This window comes from Sus scrofa, chromosome 9, assembly GCF_054392235.1.
Source record: "Sus scrofa isolate SSC_HxYL_T2T_F1_AM1 chromosome 9, Sscrofa_HxYL_maternal_Yorkshire_Landrace_v2.0, whole genome shotgun sequence".
NCBI classification, from domain to species: domain Eukaryota; kingdom Metazoa; phylum Chordata; class Mammalia; order Artiodactyla; family Suidae; genus Sus; species Sus scrofa.
Genome location: NC_139391.1, coordinates 55,707,143 through 55,725,941, shown reverse-complemented (window position 1 = coordinate 55,725,941; position 18,799 = coordinate 55,707,143). Strand labels below are relative to the sequence as shown.

At 49.0% G+C, this 18,799-nt stretch overlaps 1 protein-coding gene across 9 annotated transcripts in view; it reads left to right on the top strand.

The window, feature by feature from the left end:
- ETS1 (ETS proto-oncogene 1, transcription factor) overlaps positions 1-18,799 on the top strand; it is a 134,873-nt gene that overhangs the window by 66,630 nt on the left and 49,444 nt on the right. For 3 of the 9 annotated variants that reach the window (XM_021101989.2, XM_021101987.2, XM_021101986.2), the window contains exon 1: positions 622-857. In XM_021101989.2, the coding sequence (XP_020957648.1) occupies positions 776-857 (82 nt within the window). In that variant the 5' untranslated portion in view covers positions 622-775. 9 annotated transcript variants of the gene reach the window in all.

Below are 18,799 nucleotides of genomic sequence, written 5' to 3'. Positions count from 1 at the left end.
CGGGAGCGGGTGACCAAGTCCTCAAGAATGCGTGGAGAATCGGACGGACTTTCCCGAAGGGCCAGTGCAGGCTCGGCACCCAGCCCGCCCTCCTGCTCTGGGCCATTCCCGCCCGACAAGTGGGCTATGCCGCCAGCCGGCTCAGCGCGCGGCTCCTCAGCGGCCCGGCGGCTGGGCTTGGGGTACAGAGGGCACAGTGGGCGCGGAGCTCCGCCCCGCCTTCCTTTCGGTTTGGGCCGCCGCCGGCGATTGGCCGCGGGTCCCGGGCCCCGCCCCGGCCGCGCCCGCCCCTCGTCGCCCCGCCCCTAGGCCCGACCCCCCCACCCCACCCCCGCTGGGATCCTGGGGGAGGGGGCCGGGCGCGCAGACCCTGGGCCGGGGCTTGGCGCCGCAAGCAACGCCCCAAAGAGGAGGGGAGAGCGCGCGGGCGAGGAAGGGAGACGGCTCGGTAGCGAGGGCGAGGGCGAGCGCAGGCGGCTGCCCGCCTAGAGGAGGGAGCCGGGCGAGGGCGAGGAGGGAGCCGGCGGGGCGCAGGCGAGGCGGGGACCGGGCGCGCGCACTTTTCCCGCAAAGTGCCAACTACCCGGGAGAGAGTTCCGGGCGCTCATCTCTGGGCGCGGGGGAAAGTCAGCAGTCAGCGGGAATTTGAGATTTTAGGAAAGAAAGTCCGATCTCCCGGTCCCCTTTCCCTTGTTACCGATCCCTATTAAAAAGAAAAACAACAGGAATAACAGCAAACTTGCTCTAGTCTTGTCTGTACCCCACTCCTGGCACCATGAAGGCGGCCGTCGATCTCAAACCGACACTCACAATCATCAAGACGGAAAAAGTGGATCTGGAGCTTTTCCCCTCCCCCGGTGAGTGGTGACTGCCAAGCCCCCCACCCCAGCTCTTGGCTGACTGGCCAGGGATCCCCTCCACTTCTTCCTCCTCGCTTGTCCTTTCCAGGCAGGGGGCAATGCTGGTGGCAGCTGGGAGGGGTAGAGGAGAGGAGGAGGACTGTTGGTGGCCCGCGACCCTAGTTTGGGGGGTGGTATTTATTTTCACAGCAGTGGGGAAAAGCTGATAGAATGTCCAGCACCCCCATTCCTGCTTTTTTATTTTACCAAATGAGCGGGAACCTTCTGGCCTTATTCCTTAACGTTGGGGGTGGACCCTGCCACAGAGGACATCGTCCCCTGACCCTGCAGTCATCCCCCAGTGTTGGAGCTGGACGGAGGGCCAAAACGGCATCTAACTGGCTGGCCTTCAAGCACATTTTCAAATGTCTTGCCTTCCTGAGCTCCCCTGTCACATGTCCTTGTGCTATCTAGCTCCTCTTTTCTGGGTTGAGGACAAGGAGATGAGAGGAGGACGGAAAAGATCATCTTAACTCCAGGAAACATCCCAATTCTGTTCAAGGAGGTTACTCGCTTTATCCATCTTTCTAATCTGCAATAAATTTGGCCCCTGGTACCAAAGACCTGTGAGAAGAGGGAAAACCTCCCAACAGCAGACGTGACTTTGGGTCTTTGGTTGGTGTGTTATCCAACTCTTGGATGTGAGGGATTCGAAACAGAGGAGGATGGAAAAGAAATTTTATTTTGTCTTAAAACACAATTTTTTGGTGCTAGGCAATTTAATGGACTCTTGCTTTCCAAAATTCCCGGAATAAGAGCAATTTGAGAAGAGAAGATGCTTTCTTTTAGGGTAGGGTGCTGCCAGCTGTCCTTAGAGGCTCATGATTCTGGAGATAAAGGTATATAGAAAGATGTAGAGAGAGAAGCTGAGACTTTCTGGAAAATATAATGAATTGCACTAACAGACTGCTCTGTTCTATTCGATTATCAATCAGTTGAGCTGCTGCTCCCTGTGATTAACACCTCTTTGCCTCCTCCATAATTAGGTGCTTCTTTTAACCCTTTCTTTATCTTTAAACTTCCACCACACACGCCGAGCTGAGGTTTTTGTCCTTTGGAGATCCTTCAGAAATTGTAATAAAGACATGGTCGTGTCCTTTCCTCTTAGACTCCCTAACATTCAAGCCCAGTATTGCTCACTGGGAAGTACCCCAAGACTAAGCCCGTTTGTTGTCAGAAGGATACTGCGATGAACTGGAACCTCGGAGATGTTTCAGACGCATAGAGCTACTGTCCAGAAATGATGTTGCCATGATAGTTGTGTACAGGGGTTCAGGGCAGCCAGGAGAAATTTAGTTAGTCACAATTGATTCAAGCCATGTATAGAGGAAGTGAAAGGATAGTTCCCAGCAAAGATAGATCTCGTCCTTTTCTTTAGTATGGCTTGTTTATGTGCATGTTTATGGGGAAGAGACAGATGTGGTCGTCTGGGAAATATCGTGTAGATATGTCAGTCCGTGAACTTACAATGGATGTGGTGTGCTGGGAAATTAAAAGAGCCCCTAGCAACGCATGTTTTAGATCACAGTAAACAGCGGAGGCATTTCTTGGGGGGGGGTAATTTAATAGTAAATATTGAAGTAAATATTGTAAATATCGGAGATTTTAAGTATGTGGTTCTATTCTGTTGGTTATTGATAACAATAAACCCAGAGCAAGGAACTATTCATAGCTTTCCCATCGGTAAAAAGGGGACAATGAGGCCTGGCGTTGCAGTCATCATCATTATAATAAATGCCTTTCCAGCGCCTCTCTTTTGCAAAAGAAGGTTTTCAAGCCACTGATTAGATTTTATCAGCAACCTTTCAATACAACGACAAAAAAGCGGATCAAAGAAATTGAGCAGTCTCTGCCATTCCTGGTAATGAGATTTGCTTTCTGGTGCTATCTTGGGGAGAATAAAGAGAAAAACTTGAAAAGATACGTAGACTGTAATAACAAGTTTCAGTTAATTTTTTTTCCGGGCTGTTTAGTAGCATAGATGAAAATTTTATACCCATATCTCAGAAAGGGAAATAGAGGCCCAGAGAAGGTAAGTTACTCACCTAAGAATATCTAGTGAGCCAGCAGCTCAAGCAAAAGGCGTCCCTGTTTTTACCTTCTCGGTGTACGTCGCCTTGAGTAATACTGCAAGTTGCCTCTGTAAAGCTCAGCAGAGGAACTTCAGTTGAGACTTAAGCTTGCAGGTGCAAGGATGGAGGAAGCATCGACCAGAGCTGCCTGCTTTTGTTGGTGGGAAAGGACCCTGGCTAAGTGGGGATTTGCTTTGCCCATCAGACCATATAGGACATGTTTAAAATTTAACTTCTCACAACATGGCTTTCTATCTACAGCTGTGACATAAATATTTGTCAGAATGATTGTTGTTTAGTTTCTTATGCGTAGAGACAGCCAGTTGGGGTATTTACCTGCTTTGAGTAATTAAACCAGGATCCTCTCTACCCCAGTGTATGAGAGCAGGAGAGAGGCAGGAGGGAGGCTGGTGTCCCAGCAGGAGTCCTAGGTCATTTGTCTGCCTCTGTGGCTAGGATCCCATCAAGAACCTTTATTCACTTTTCTTCTGGGTTGGGACCTCACAGGATTTTTGACAACTTTAAGTACCAAATTAACATATACTTGGAAATCGCATTGGCACTGAATTTTCTTTGTACCTGTCAAGGGAGATGTATCATTTTGATGGCAATAGGTCATTGTCAGGTTCTCAGAGCTTTCCTGGGTTAAGACAAACAAAGCCATCAAGTGTCCCTTGGAGTTCCCTCCTGGTGTGGGGTTTGCTGAGAAGGGGTGGAAGCTGGGTGCCAAAGCAAATGCATTCCCCCGCCACTTCATTTTTCCTCTCCTTCCCCCCTCCACCTCCTTGGTGAGGTTAGCATGATGCCAGGGAAGAGCAGAGTTCTAATTCTGGATGTTTCGCTCTTTCACAAGAATGAAAGGATCAGTTCCTCTCCTACCCTAGGAAAGGCTGTCTGTTCCTCGGGGGACCTGGATTGTCCTTAGAGACAGGAAGAAGCTCTGTCCCTCTCCCAGTCCCTTGGATCAGTCTTTGTATCTTCATCAGTGCAGACAAGAAAGAAGGGCAGGACTGCCAGGCTCTTAGGGCTGCTTGTTCGCGTTCACCGTGCTTCCAGACCCCCCTGGACCAAGCTCCGTCAGTGACTCTGAGCCCAGGGCTTCAGAGCAGGGACTCTGGAGCCAGCTTGTCTGGCTTCGAATCTTAGTTCTGACACTTCCTTGCTGTGCGCCTTTGGACAAATCACTTAATCTCTCTGTGCACAGCTCCTGCATCAGTAAAATGAGTACGATCCTCATTCTGTCTCATAGGGGTTGCTATGAGAATTAAATCTATTACTGTGTGCAGCTCTTAAAACAGGGCCGATCTTTAATAACAAAAATGACCTGATGGCTGTAGAATTTTCAAGGGATCCTTGAAATGTTTCATAGGGGCTACAACTGTCTCTCTAACACCTCCCCGATCTCTTATTTGAAGGGAAGGGAGACTGGAGTTAAAGAGAACTTGGCCCCTTGCCTTGGTGAATCTCACACTCCATTCTGTGCCCTGGCAGGACACACAGCGAGCCAGGTAACTCTCAGTGTCTGAGCATCTCTGCGGCCCAGCTCTTAGTTCCAGGCACAGGGGTCCGTCCTCCACTTTGGGTGATGGAGGTTGTCAGGGTTGCCCGAGAGCCAGAAGGCAACCCAAACTAGGGTCCGAGGCACATTTGCAGGCTTGGTGGAAATGAGAGTTTTTCAGTTATTCAGGGTTGGGAAATGCATCATGTCCAGTTATTATAAAGTATCTCACATCTTATTTATTTATTTGGTTGGCAGAGCTTACATTCCTGGCATTTTTGCTTGGTTTGTACTGCTGGTTTTTTTTTTTTTTTTTTTTGTCTCTGTAACTTTTTTTCTTTCTTTCTTAAAGAGACCAGACCACCCTGTAGGAGGATCACCAGCCCGCGGTCAACCTCCCAGGGGTCACTTTGCTCTGGGGTCCATCTCAATCTCTGCACAACTGAGAGCTGGTTAGTGTAGGTCAGGATTTTCCAGGAAAGCGAGGCTCTGTATTGCACAGAGCACAGATAATTCTACAATGGCCACAGCGACAGCATAATTACAGCCGTCTCTCTGGTTTGTGGAATGAATGACCCCGGCTGTGGTGCATTCCTTGGGCTTGCAGGGAAGGTAGATGCTTGTCATTCCCAAGTTCAGGGAGATTTCTGAAACACATATCGAACCTGCATTAGTGCCAGGCTCTTTCACACTTTACACTAACTCTGGGGCCTGGGGACATACTATTATATCCATTTTTCAGATGAGGAAGCTATGCCAAGCGATGCCTAACTTGCTCTAGGCTGCACTGTTAGAAGCTTACAAATGGATGCGCTATTGCAAGCTAAAGTAAATCTCCATGTTATGGAAACTCTCAGAATTAAAGGAGAGAGAACAAGACGGGTGGTTGGTGTTTGGGGGGGCTGAGGGGTGCAGGAGCCCCCTGCTGTCCTGCGTAACGCCTCTGAGCTTGGGGAAAGGGCCTGTCCCAGGGACTATCTCAGGCCTGGGCGTCCAGGTGTGTTGCTTTAAAAGGATGTTGGAGCAAGGCTTGCCTGAGATCACCCAGCAGAGAACCAGGCTGCTTGTTTTTCCAGTGTCTTCCAGATGTAGTTCGTTCTCTCACAGGTGAGGGTGTGATTACATTCACGTCCAAGGTCACCTCCTTCCCGGAGTCTCCTGATTCTGCCCATGTCACCTTTTCCGTCACGAACACAGCCCTCCATGTCATCTCACCCCTAATCTGGATGACGAGAAACCTAGATCAGCAACTAGTTTGTTTTCTTAGCACAGATGCCATTTAATTTTCCTGTTTGCAAGGAGGCCAGAGGTACCTGGGTTTGTTGTCTGCACAGCAAATAAGTTTTCTTTTTTCCGCCTGAAATGTAGGGTTTTCAAGCCCATGTCACGGGTCAGGGCGCATTGTGTCAGCTCTTCTGGCACAAGGAAGGAAGTTGAGCTCCAGGATTCTCTCTGCAGACCTGCCCACCCTCCACGGCCCACAGCTCAGAGAGAAACTAACAGACTCCCTGGCGACCTGTCCCTGGGTGAGGTCTGGGTTCCTCTTTCACCACCTGATGGGGAACGTTTCCTCCAAACAGTTAATACCCTTGATTAATTAAAGAGTCTGAAGTCTTGGGCCCACAGCGTCATCCCAGAGAGGAAATTGGGATATCCACAACACGGCCCCCCCGGGCTTTTATCTGGTTGCCCCAAAATGCAGTGCCAGCCCCATGTTCCTGCTCAGGCAGAACCTCAGATGGGATTTGCCTCCCTGTTCAGGGCAGCCTGGGTCCACCCGTTGCTCAGGGTTAGGGATGTCAAGATGCTTCCCACATTTGTCATTTTTACCTGTCAGGTGTCTGTAGCTCCGTTTTGCTTTTCTTCAGCTGGGTTGAAGAGCTCTTTCTTCAGAAGGTGAGAAGATGTTTTTCAAGTTGCAGAAGTGGGCTGTGTCTCCTCGGCTCCTTTTCTGAAGCCCCGTGCCCATCTGTGTTACCTTTCTCTTTTAACTGTGTAGTTTGTAGTCTCTGTACGGATACGGAAAGGAATTGGTCCGTAGTGTAGGTTGCAGCAGATCCTGTTTCGTTGGCAGGGAGCCATGCTTACAGACGCACTCAAAATATTACTCTTCAAGCCATAAATATTTATTGACTATTTGGCCAACTTCTTCATCTTTCCTAGGTGCTTCCCAGTTTCTGCTGCTGGGGGCCGAGCCTGTCACTGGACATTTGCAAGGTGGCTTCTTACTGTCCCCCCCCCTTTTTTTTCCATGGTCCTTTTCTGTAGCATTTACTTCTATTTCTGAGAGGTGTTCAGCTATTCACCCAGATGGTATTTTAAGACCCAAGGCAGCACTGAAAAGTTTTAGGCTATCGAATTTCAGATTTTGATGTGTGTACATAGGGAGATCATAGAATTTACCATCCCAACTGGGACACTTTTGGGAGTGTAATGGGTGCTGTTAATAATTACACCAGAACAAGAAAGCGAAGTAAACTAGGACTCTCCCCAGAAATGAGGTACTCACTGTTTAGACACTGGATTTTGGACAATAATATTCTTTAAGATATCTGCTCTCAATTGCTAATCTTAGGGCTTGAGCCGTCCAAAATAAGCCAGAAGGGCCCGATTAAGAGTCGGAAGAAATTCAAGTTCAATGTGGTTTCCCCCAAGCATGAGTTATATTTTTAAATGTTTTTTTGACACATAATATAATATTTCTCAGCGCCTGAGAAACAGCTAAAAATCAACCTCAAACAAGTTTACTTCAAGCATTTGAAACCTCTTGGTAGTTTTGGGTAGCTAAGCTGTTGATTTTTGCTTTGCAAGATTCTGCAGAGGAACTTTCTGCATGTAGGCGTGTGAGTGTATGTCTGTGTGTGTGTGTGTGTATGTGTGTGAAAATGAGCTTTTGAGTAGGGAGGATGTCATCATTACACAAGTAAGGACAGTTAAAGTTTTCTTTTGTTTTAATGTTTATCCAAGATGAAAAAGTTTTATGTTGGGATCAAAACTTTTGTGGGGTACCCTTTACATGGGTAAACACTACACCAGAAGCAAAAACAGCAAGCCCTTAGTTCTTTGGGGAGGAAGGGTTTGGTGGAATCAATTGCAACAACCCTTCTGGCTAAAAAAGAAAAGAGATGATGGCAGAAGGGTAAGAAGGTGTGAAAGAACTAATGGAAGAGTGAAAGGACATCGTGGGAAGAAAAGAAAAAAAAAAAAAAGCAAAGAATTTAAGTGTTATTTCGTAGACATTTGGAAAAACCCCCATCTGGACCAAGCATTGTACTTGGATAGGAATTTCAGCCCGGGGGGGCCAGGGGGGTAATCTTGGGGTTGCTGTTTCCACTCCTTGTCTCTAGAATCATTTCAGAGTACTTGACATCCTACCCAGCTCTATGGCTGGGCAGGGCAACCCGGCTGAACTAGTCCCTCTGCTCCAAGTGCTTTCCTGACTGAAAGGACTGGAAGGCCTGTCCTTTGCCCTTATGGCAGTACGTGTGGATCAGTGATGGTTTATATTTCCTGTGCCTCTTGGGGCACTTTCTCCCAATACTTCTAGGCTAGAGTACCTTCCTGGGTCTAGCTTCAGGGGAGACCAGGGGTATTTCAGAAGCATTTGAAAGAGGGGTGAAAACAGGGGGAAGGTTATCTTAGCTGGAGGGAACAGCACGGGAAGAAGGCTGCGAGTTTGGAGGGAAAGAAAGGCGTACGTAAACATGAAGAAAAATACCTTGACTGTGGAAAGGGAAGAGAGCCGGCAGGGTAAGGCCTGGACCTGTGTGAGAGCCTTTTGAATCTCAGGATGCGTTTTTGCCTTTGAACGTAGGGAGATTTTAGGGACCGAGCCGTGTGATAGGAAAGGCTTATGAGAGCTGCCCCCACCCCCTTTTTGGGAGCTTGACTTTACCTCCCACTCATACTGTTAGTTGTTAAAACCTCTCTATCAGTTTATCAGAATAAGCGTTAAACCTCAGAGAAGATGACAGAATCAATCAGGTACATATTTTCAAGGTACAAATGGAAAATAAACAATCTAGGTCAGGTCAGGGAGCTCCTAGACCTGGTGAGGGTGTGTAGGTACATGGTTCTTAAAGTATGTTTTTAGGAACTCCTAGGTGCCAGGTCCTATGTGGACTCTTAAGTAATGATGTTTTTGTGCAATTAGAGTTTGGTGCTGGAATAAGTCCTCTCATTCCGTACCATTCACGAGAGTCCATGGTCGAGTCTGATTTTAACATAGCCTTCAGAAAATGCCCCCCGGGGGCATTTTCAGGGGAAGAGTTTCCATGTGTTGACGTCTGTCCTTCTTGTCCTTATTTTTCTTTTTCTTGTTTGAGATTCCTTGCCTCCGGTTTACGTTAATTCTATACATGATGTGTTGGTTGTCTTGTATCATTGCAATACCAATTAAAGGCACGGGATGCAGTGGGGATTCATAGAATGCTAAGAGAAGACCTAGTAGCAGTGTAGACATACATTTCGTGTTCAAAAGAAGTTGAAGGTCCACTCTGGGGGACTCTGACTGCCTGGAGACCCAGGAGGCCTGGATTCTAGCCATGGCTTTGCACCTGTTTGTCTCTGGGACCTTGAACAAGTCATCATTTTTTTTTTTTTTTTCCTGGACCTTATGTCCTTCATCAGTCCAATCAATGCACTGGAGAAGATGACCTAGAAAATCACTGTTTCTCTTAACAGTGTTATTTTAGAACTCTGGGTAAGGTTTAAAATAATGAAAGCTTGGAGAGAACAAATAGAATGTCATTCAAGAGGCAGGCAAAATGGGGATGCTTTTCTCCGGATCCCCAAATTGTGTTCATCAGCTCCGTCATTGGGAGGACTTTGGAAACGTGTGTGAGTGTTACCTTTCATGGAGAAAGCCTTAGGAATTGTTACAGGCCTTTGCTTACAGTTGGAGAAACATATTGTCTCTGGGGCAACGCTGGACCAGGAGTCAGACCTTCCTCTTGGTCGTCCTCCATGAAACAGCTTCCTTTTTCCATAAGCCTTTGCTACCGTGGCAGCGGAAAGCAGCTCCCGTAGTGGGTCTGCTCTGCAGGAAGGAGACAGGCTGGGGATCCAGTAGGTGAAGCAGCCAGGAGCCCCAGCTGCATCCTCAGGGCCGAACGTGTGGCCTGAGCTGGTCATTTCATCTGAGCTGCCCCTTCTCAGGGTGCTGCTCTGGCCACCAGCAGGCCCCTCCAGCAGCAGGAGTGCATTTCTGCTCAAAGCCACCCCAGTGAGAGATGGGCCTGGCCCCTGGCTACTGGGCATGCAGGGAATGGCATCTGGCCCTCCTGTAGGTTGGGGGTTGGGTGGGGTGGGGTGGGTGACAGGCGAGATCCCACCTGCTCTGGTGTCTCCCCCACCCCGAGGCCAGGAAGCTGCAAGTGTGTGCTGGGGTGTGGCAAGCGCCTTTCAAAGGCTGCACTTAGAGCTGTGGAGGCGTGTCGATTGCACCCAGCGGTTATCTGATAATCATACATACGCTCGATGTTATTGCTACCTTTTGAGAAAGGGTCTGACACAGTTGCCCTTTTCTTTGAGAAGTGGGGACCTAAGGTCAGTTTGGGGAAAGACAAGAAAAACTGCCACTGATGAGAAGGCAGAGTTGATCTGCTTATACTGATGCAGGCATCTCTCTCTCTTCAGGTCTTTTTACCTTTTGAGTTTTTGTCTTTTCTGTTAGTTATTGGGTGCTGGCTTATTAATGGGCCAAGCACCTCATTCTTTTACCCCAGTCCTGAAAGCTAAGTATTATTCCCATCTCTCAGATGAAGAAACAGAGAGATTAAGTGACATGGCTAAGGTCACACAGCCGGCGAGTGGCATTCAGATTCAAGCCCAGGTGTAGCTAACGCCCGAGCTCGTGTCTGCTTCATCCTTCTCAGAAATATCTGGATGTTGGTTGGACCTGGGGAAAGACTCAGGTTTGTGCATATTGTTTGTCAGCTCATTGTTGACTTGGTTGTAATCTGGTAGCGTTTTGCAGTTTGACATGAGACTTGCCCACATTTCAAGGTAATCCTTTGAGTGACAGACATGTTACAAGTGGGGCAACGGATGCCTAGCTGTGATGCTAAGTATCTTTCCCAAGGTTTTACTTGGTAAGTAAGTGTCAGAGTCAGAACAGGAAGCTGGAATTCTCGAAACCGCTGGACATGTCCATTCAGCCACATACATGCCAAGTATTTCCTTGATTTGATGAGTACCTGGTGCATTGCTATTATTATCACCACTAGTACTATTATTACAACGACTGTGACTACTGTCCATTAGCCAGAGATGGAAATGTTAACAAAGCATCCTTCTTTGCTAGAGGTAGATGTCCCTGCATGTTTTCTATGCAGTTAGTGGGCCCCCTGTATACAGTTGGCTAATTATTGAGCTACGAGTAGGTTGCAGAGATCACTAATGATACGGGATCTGAAAAATCTGCCCAGCTTTCTGTGCTGCCAAACCACTGGCCAAACTTTTAAGTGGGATGGCTGGTGAGTTCTTTCTCAAGAAGTGAAAAAAGGTGAGTTACCCCACAGGTTACTAGACAGATACGCACTTTCCCTCTGGGGTAGGTTGACCTTGGACTTTGAGAAATACCTTTTTTGTTTTTTTTTTTTTTTTTCAATCTAAAAACTTTGGGAAAGAATGTCTTTCCCACCTGTGTTTTCCTATGTTGAAATATGCACACATTGCTTTAGTCTTCTGAGCCTCAGTCTACCCTTTTTAGCAGTTGAGGTCCATTTTAATGACAAGCAGGAACTTCAGGTCCCTAGGAGACTACTTCAGAATGAAAAAATAGAATCCAAAAAGCTTTGCGTCTCATACAGCATGCTCTGGGAAAGAATTGTGCCAAAGAAGGTACAAGAATTACATTTTTGATGACTGATTTTTTTTCCCCTTGTTAGTTTCCATTCTTGGCAGGCCTTTGCTATGGCACCAGGTATATGTGCTCAAAGTTTAGCAAAAATACATTAAATGTTTCCCCTACTACAGTGAGTTGTTCCTTAGCAATGAAAAGAAGTCTTTTCCCCTCTGTTTTGCTCTTTTTGGAAGCCAGAGGCCAAAGGACAGTTTGTTACATGGAGAAGTAGCCCCTTGGCCTGTTTCCTTGGGACTGAGTTTCGTGCTAAAGAGCCAGCAGTGCTCTCTGCAGGCCCTGGATTACTGGGGAAGAGGAGGTGGGAATGCTACCTGGCAGCAGCAGAAATGGAGACAATAGTTTCAAGTCAGGCATTTCTGAATCTGGGCACCAGCTTTAACCTTGTCAGGGCAATTTTAGTCTCGTAAAGCAAATCTTAGTGGCTGCAAAATGCACATCCCGTTTTTGGTCAGGCCTACGGATCCCTTGGTCTTTCCTCTTCCTGGTTGGAGCACTTTCTGTGCGGCCAGTTGGACAGGTCCACCATCTCTGTCAGTGATCATCCTTCTTCCTTTGCCTGCCTGGTGTGACAGTCAGGCTGCCTGAGTCTGTTTTCATGCTCACCGGCTGGGTTCTAGCCCCATCTCTGTGTCGCCCTCCGTCCCGGGGAAAGAGGCGCGTTCCTGGTGAGCGAGCTGCCTTTCTTTGGGAGAGACTGGGGGAGTCGATGAGGTCACGTGTCGCAAGTTCTCCGGAGGCTGTGGCGATGCCAGGGGTGTTATTAAACGGGTGGGAGATGTGATACAGAGAGGCGATGCTGAAGGCGTAGGAACTCGCTAAGGGGGAGTCGTGTGGGTACAGGAAATGCATCCTTGATTTCACAGAAGATCAAGAGCTTCCCCTCACACCTTCCTTGCCCACTCATGGAAACCAAACGTTCTCCAGAACTGCCGGGGGCTTGCTTGGGGGTTATGTACATGGGTGGGCTTTAGCGTGGCAGAGTGAGGTAAGGGTAGAAGTCGTTCTAGGGTACCTACTGTGGCTCAGGCACTTTGCAGAGTATGTCCCACAAATAATCACATTCTAGAAACAACCCCATGCAGTTGGTGTTCCATTTTTTTTAAATGTAAAAAAAAAATGTATTTACAATTTTTAGATAGCAGTATCGTCAGGGTGCAATATTCGATAAGTTACAGCAGTGCAACAGAGTGATTCACAGTTTTTAAATGTATATACCTTGAAATTTTAGGTACTCCATTGATATTTTAAAATATCCATTTTTAAATGAAAACATATTGAATATTTAATTTAAAATATAAATCATGGATACTCCATATAGAGTTACTCTAAAATATCCACCACAAGGCCCTGCGTGGTTCAGTATCTCCTTGGAGCTTATTTGAGACGTAAGCGTTTGTATCGAGGTTTTCATCCCCATCATGAAGATAAGAAATCAAGTCTCAGGCTCCAAGAATTTTTCCAAGCCCGTAGAACTTTCAAGTCCCACATTTAAACTTAGATCTTTCTAATTACAAAGGCCCACTGACTTAGAATCAGTGTGGAGAGACAATTTGCTAACATTCTCATCAGAGGCTTTGATTCTTGGCATATCCTTCTGCTCAGCGTGCTCTTTTGGGCTCCTCATTATTCTCAGGCTAAGAAAGAGAACATCAGTCTATCTATAAATATATACCACTGGGATGTGTAATGGCGAGGAAGCCAAAAACGTAGCTCACATCATTTCCACGTGCATTTTCACATTCAAAGTGAACAAATGAAATGTGAGTACCGAAAGTTACTCAACGTGCCTAGAGGCTTGGTGCCTGGGCCCCCATTTTGCAGATTGGGAAATCGAGGCATGAAATAAGGACTCGCCCCATGCTTGAGAATCCTCCAGAAAGGGCATATTCAGAGGCACACGTCTCGGCCTTGAGGCTGCTTGATGCAACAGGAACCTTCGTAGAAAAATAAAACACACACATGGAATGAATCAAATCTACATGATGGACCTGCCGTTAACCTCTGATTCAGTTGGAGAATTAAAAAAAAATAAAGTATCTCTTTATTTCTGGATTTCTGAAGGCCTCTCTTAGGACAGCCTTGTGGCTTTTCCAAGGCCCTTACCTGTGATGGATGGCCTGATGGGAGGAATTTGAAATTCCAGACTGGCTGCATTATCTTGGAAGTGCTTTGGGTGCTGGATGAGCAAAAGAGCTACTTAGTGTTTTAAATGAGATGGGGCCCCGGTGACTTGCCCCCAAGGTCACAGGGTTTGGTCAGCCTGCGCTGCTCAGGGTCTGCTGTAGACAGCACGGGACTGAGGATGAGTCTGGTCGCCAGGGGCCCCAGCTGCCTTCTTTGTCAGGAGGGAACATTCTCAGTGTTTTTATGGGCAAACCAGCTCCGAGGAGTTAGTGTTTGAATTTCCCAAAGCTGGTGCGAGATTCAAAGAGGCTCCTCCCCCACGAACCGGCCATACATCTATGGCCCATCTTCTTCCAATTCCTGTTCTGATGGAGCTGAAATGCAGGGCACCTTTTCAGTCATCGGTAGATGGTTCTTCTCTTTGTCAGGTGGTCTTTTGACGCCACAGGTGTCTTTGCATTATCTTCAGATCCATGGTGTAGACAACACGCAGGATCACAGGGAAGGGATCTGCACTTGGGTTGCTCTGTAGAAAGTCCTCTTGGTCCCTGAAGCCCACAGCCTCTCTTTTATTCTGTTGGTTGCGATGAGGTCCCCATGGCAGCTGCCCCGTCCTGGAAGGAGCACGGTTTGGGGGTGACATAGCCCTGCCGTTTGCATGCTCTGCTCGCTCATTTGTCCTTAGGCTACGTATTCAACTTCCCTGAGCCTTCGTTTTCTAATCCCTACAGTGGAGATAGTCATAAAGAGCTTTCGGGGCTCTTGTAAGGATTTGAGATAAATCCTGTAACATGCTTTTTCACCGACACAGGGTCTCCTAAAAGGTGCCCCATCCTGCGGTCTTGTAGGCTGCCACTTCTGTACCAGTGCTCTTTGCTGACAGCACCGTTGCTACTTCAGTGGTTGTTAGGACTGTGGTTGCTGTTAACCTGGTTACAGAAAATTTTCCACTTGACACCCCCCTAACCAAGTGGGCCAGCACAGTCCCTGTGGCCGATGACACTGTTTTCTTCCTCTCACGCACTCTTACCAGACTTGAGCCGGGCCTCAGGTCACCGTTGCGACTCTGGAACATCATGTCCGGGCATGGCTGGGTCAACAGGGCTGGTTCTTGGAATTGCTAGCATCAGGATATAGAACTCTCTTCACTGCCGAAGTGTTCTCTTTGCCTGGAATCCCTTCTTTTCTGAAGGTGACCTTGGCATCTGAGGGTTTAGGAGGAAACCTCTGCCACCTGTGGGTGCAGCCAGCCCAGGGGAGAGCTGCCTGCCCCGGGCCATCCTGTCCCCAGCCAGGCCGCCCCCCACCCCCACCCCACGTCAGCCCACTGCTGAGAAGGGCCAGGTCAGTGCATCCACGCGGCAGCCTCCTGAAGATAATGAGTCTCAGGTCTGAAAAAGCCCACTGGCCTTGCTTCCTTCTGGACGTGCCCGTCAGACCCTCCCAATTCTAATGGACTTTCCCTAGATCGCTTTGCAACTGAAGACGCCTTTGGGAACCCTGTGCCCGTTGCCACTTGCGGTGGTTGATTTGCAGCCAAACTCTGGCACCTGGAAGAGGGGATCCTGTGTCTTTAAACAGCTGTGCTCCTATGTGTGTAAATGCGCTTGCTAATCCAGTGACTAATTCAGTGTATTATAAAGCAGCAACGCGCGGGCTGCCAGGGCAGGGCTGTGTCCCAACTGGAGTGGTGTGTGAGGCCCAGAGAAATATTTCCTGAATTGTGTCGCACCACCGTCTGTGGAAGGGACTTGATGCCTCATCTGTCTCTTCTCTGCATAGAGTCAGCACCGGCCTTCTTCTGGGTTCCCATCCTGTTCCCGCTGCCCCCTCCCCCTCCCCCCAGTCTGTGGGTCAGTTTATTTACTCATCTGAGGGTGGAGCTGGTGCTCAATCTGAGTCAGGGCCTGCGAGCCAATCAGAACTGCTCCGGGGCATTCCAGGGGCCCAAACTCATGATCCCTCTTGGAAAAGAATTTTCCAAAAGGTCCCTTTTGGTCACAGTATTGTGAGCTGCACCTTTCTCGGTTCAGGGCCGGTGAGCCTGGTCCAGTGTTTGTTTGCCTGAAGCCCATTTCTGTCTGCCCCCCCAACCCCCACCAAGGGATTGGGAGAGAAACTTCCAGAAAGACTCAGGTCTGGTGGTGACGTCTTCTCCTGAAAGCCTTATACTTAGAAATCTGCTAATGCTAATGTCACTCTAGGTGAGCTCCTGGGCAGCCTCTTCTGGGGACAGCTTGGGGTCAGGGGAATGCGAAGTGCCCTGCTTGTCTCCTGCAGTCTGTGGCCCTCTCTCTCAGGCCTCACATAAGTGGTCCCAGACATCGGAGACGCCAGGTACCCACCTCGGGATGTGCCCTGCCCCAGCACCTCCCATGGTCCCCCGGAGAGTGGGCCTCCGTGCCATCTCCCGAGGTCTCTCTGTGGCTGAGGTCACATAGCTGTCTCTTCCCTCTCACTGATGCCATCCACCTGCCCTTGGAGTTGTCCTTGACACCTTGGCTCCCTCCTCTCCCTTGCCCCCCACGCTCAGGACAGCAGCGGGTTCTTTCCTACCCCTGGCCCCACGGCTTCTGGAACCAGCCCCATCACTCACTCTCCATTGCAAAACCTTTCATCTCGGCCATCATTGGAACCATCGTCACAAGTTGAGTGTGAGACACTTGCACCTGTTTGTGTGCTTATGGGGGGGGAGTTCATTGCCCCCACAAAACTCCAGGTTTCCCTTCCACGTTTCCCAGTCACCGAGGTACTCCGATCGCTTGACTCACAGCAGGTGCTTGTTAGCTCTTTTTTTTTTTTTTTTTGTTAGTATTGTTGCTTTAAATGAAGACATGATTCACATAATGTAAAACTCACCATGGTCAAGTGTACAATTGAGTGGTTTTTAGTACATTCACAGAGTTGTGCAACCATCACTGAAAACTGATTCTGGTACATTTTTATCACTCCTGGGAGAGAGCCCGCAGCCGTCAGCAGCCAGGGGTAAAGGTCTGCTGGTGAGGCTGTCCGGCCATGCGCCTGAGGAGGTGGACCTGGGTTTTCCTGACCAGAGACCCCACTGCTCTCCCCTGATGCTCCAAGCACGCGCCCTCACACCTGCGGAGCTGGTGGCTCTCTTGGTTTGGCTCCGCTGAGTAGGGAGCCTGTGTCTGTCTGGGCAGAGATAACAGGCACTTTTATGGGCTGCAGAGGTGTTCAGTGCAGGAGCCTGGGGCTGTGGTGGCTGTAGCTTCCTCCTGGCTTCCCAGGAGGCGGAGCTCCTTACAGCCACAGATGACGGCTGCACATCTGCATCCTGGTCTCTCCCTTTCCCACCTGAGGCAGCAGGTGGAGAGTGGCTTCTGCTCCCTCCCCTTTCCGCCTTGATCATTTCTCTGCCTTCCACCCATTGGCCTCTCAGGCCCACTGATGCTCGAGGCTCTGGGCCAATGTGGGTGTGACTCTGGGGCAGCACAGGGCTGTCAGAAGCCCTGGTCTGGGTGTTTGGGGCCCCACTCTGAAGGGCGAGAAGAAAACCCCTGCAGAGTCTACGAGAGATCACAGCACAAGCCTTGGCTCTCTGCCCTCTGAATGCATTTGCAGTTAGAAAGGGAGCTGCTTGTATGGCTACAGGACATGGCTTTTTTTGTGTTAGACCTGTGGCCTCCTTAATTAGATGCATCAGATTCCACTTATAGACCCACACCCTTGATTTGATTGTTGGGCCTTTGTCAGTGGGGTTGGTTGTATCCCCCAAATGCTATCACCCTATAGTACCAGCAGGACTAGAAAGGTCGTGTCCTGGACCCTGTGAATGACATGACAATGATCTGTTCCCTCGAGGCTTTTTAGATAAAGGTCGCTAGATTGAGCCTAACTGCCACCTTCACTCTTCCTGGATCCATAGGAAGAGCAGCCTCAAATTTTAGAGCTGTTATGCATGGTGGTTTTGTGCACTTGAAGTTCGGTGTTGGAGATTCTTGCTTTATAAGATCCCTGGCATTCACTGGGACCCCTGCTGGAAGGAAGTGCCTTGACAGGAGAGCCTGGCCCTTGTGGTTGAAAACTGAGAACCTGGGGTGGGAGCAGATCCCACCACAGGCCCCCGTTTCCCAAGTCTTATTTATTAGATCTTTGGGTGGCTTATCCCTCTGTGGGTCTGATGAACTTGGGGAGGAATAGCGTTTGTCCAGAATGCTGACCAGGGCTTGAGAGCAGTCAAGACAGGAGGGAGGCTGTCTTCCTCCCAATCCATAAGTAAATAGCGGTGTTGCAGAGGACAGAACACACAGGACAGGGAGCCGAGAGGTCTAGAATTAGTAACCATGTGACCATGCCTCCTCCCCGAGCTTCACTTTCCCCTTCAGTACGAGAAAGGCTTTGGACACTTGCTGTGTAGAGTCCCTTCTCATCGCACGTGTTCTGGGAATGGCAGTCATGTGGGACTGCTGACCGGTGCCTGGCCCAGCCGCCCTTCTCTCTCTGGCAACTCACTTTCATTCATCTTCTAATGACGTCGAGTTGCCAGGAAGGAGAACACCCCTCCAAGGAGTTGTTAAAGCTTTATAGCCAATTCTGTGGATTCCTCTTTCCCCTTTTTGGCCCCGGATAAGCTGTATGCATCAGATGACCACAGGGAGGGCGGGGCAGAGCAGAAGTGTGAACACCAAGTCCGGTGCGGTGCGTGTGGGGTCCTAATTCCTGCCCAAAGCCATAGAGGAGGCCAAAGCTGCAGAGCTAGAGGGGCCAAAATTATAGATCAGGAGTAAAAGACCTGGGCGGAGCCTCGGATGATAGGTTTAGCAGGGAACTGAATGGCTGAGGGAGGGGACCCATAATCCCAGGAACCTCTCTCTCTGGGTTTTAAGTACCTCCCTAGAAGCTCAGGAAACTTGAGCTGGGACTCTGAAATTATTCCCTAAATCCCTTAAAGCAACAGGATTTCTGACTCCTCATTAGGGACGTCCATTTGGATTTACGGAGCTGAGTGGGGCCTTTATTTCATGAGTTGTTGAATGTATAAAGCCTGAGCCTGTAAACTCCAGATGGTCCATGTTAGGGCAGTGCCATTGGTTTTGGTGCCTTGAGCTGTTGTGCGTGTTGGTGCATTTAGCAGGCGTTTTTGAAGACTGGGATAGGTCCAGAGATGGGCTGTCTCTTGCGCTTGCCAAATACACTCTGGGTGGGAAGTTTTGCATCGTCTGTGATGTCAGCCCTGCTTTAGGTTGGGAATGTGTGTCCTGCTGCCTTCTCCCTGCTCCTGCCATGTGGCTCCCACGTGGTCCTCTTGAATCACTCTGGGGTGATTCAGCAGGGCCCTGGGACAAGAAGGGGGTGCTTACTTAACCTGTTGGGGGAA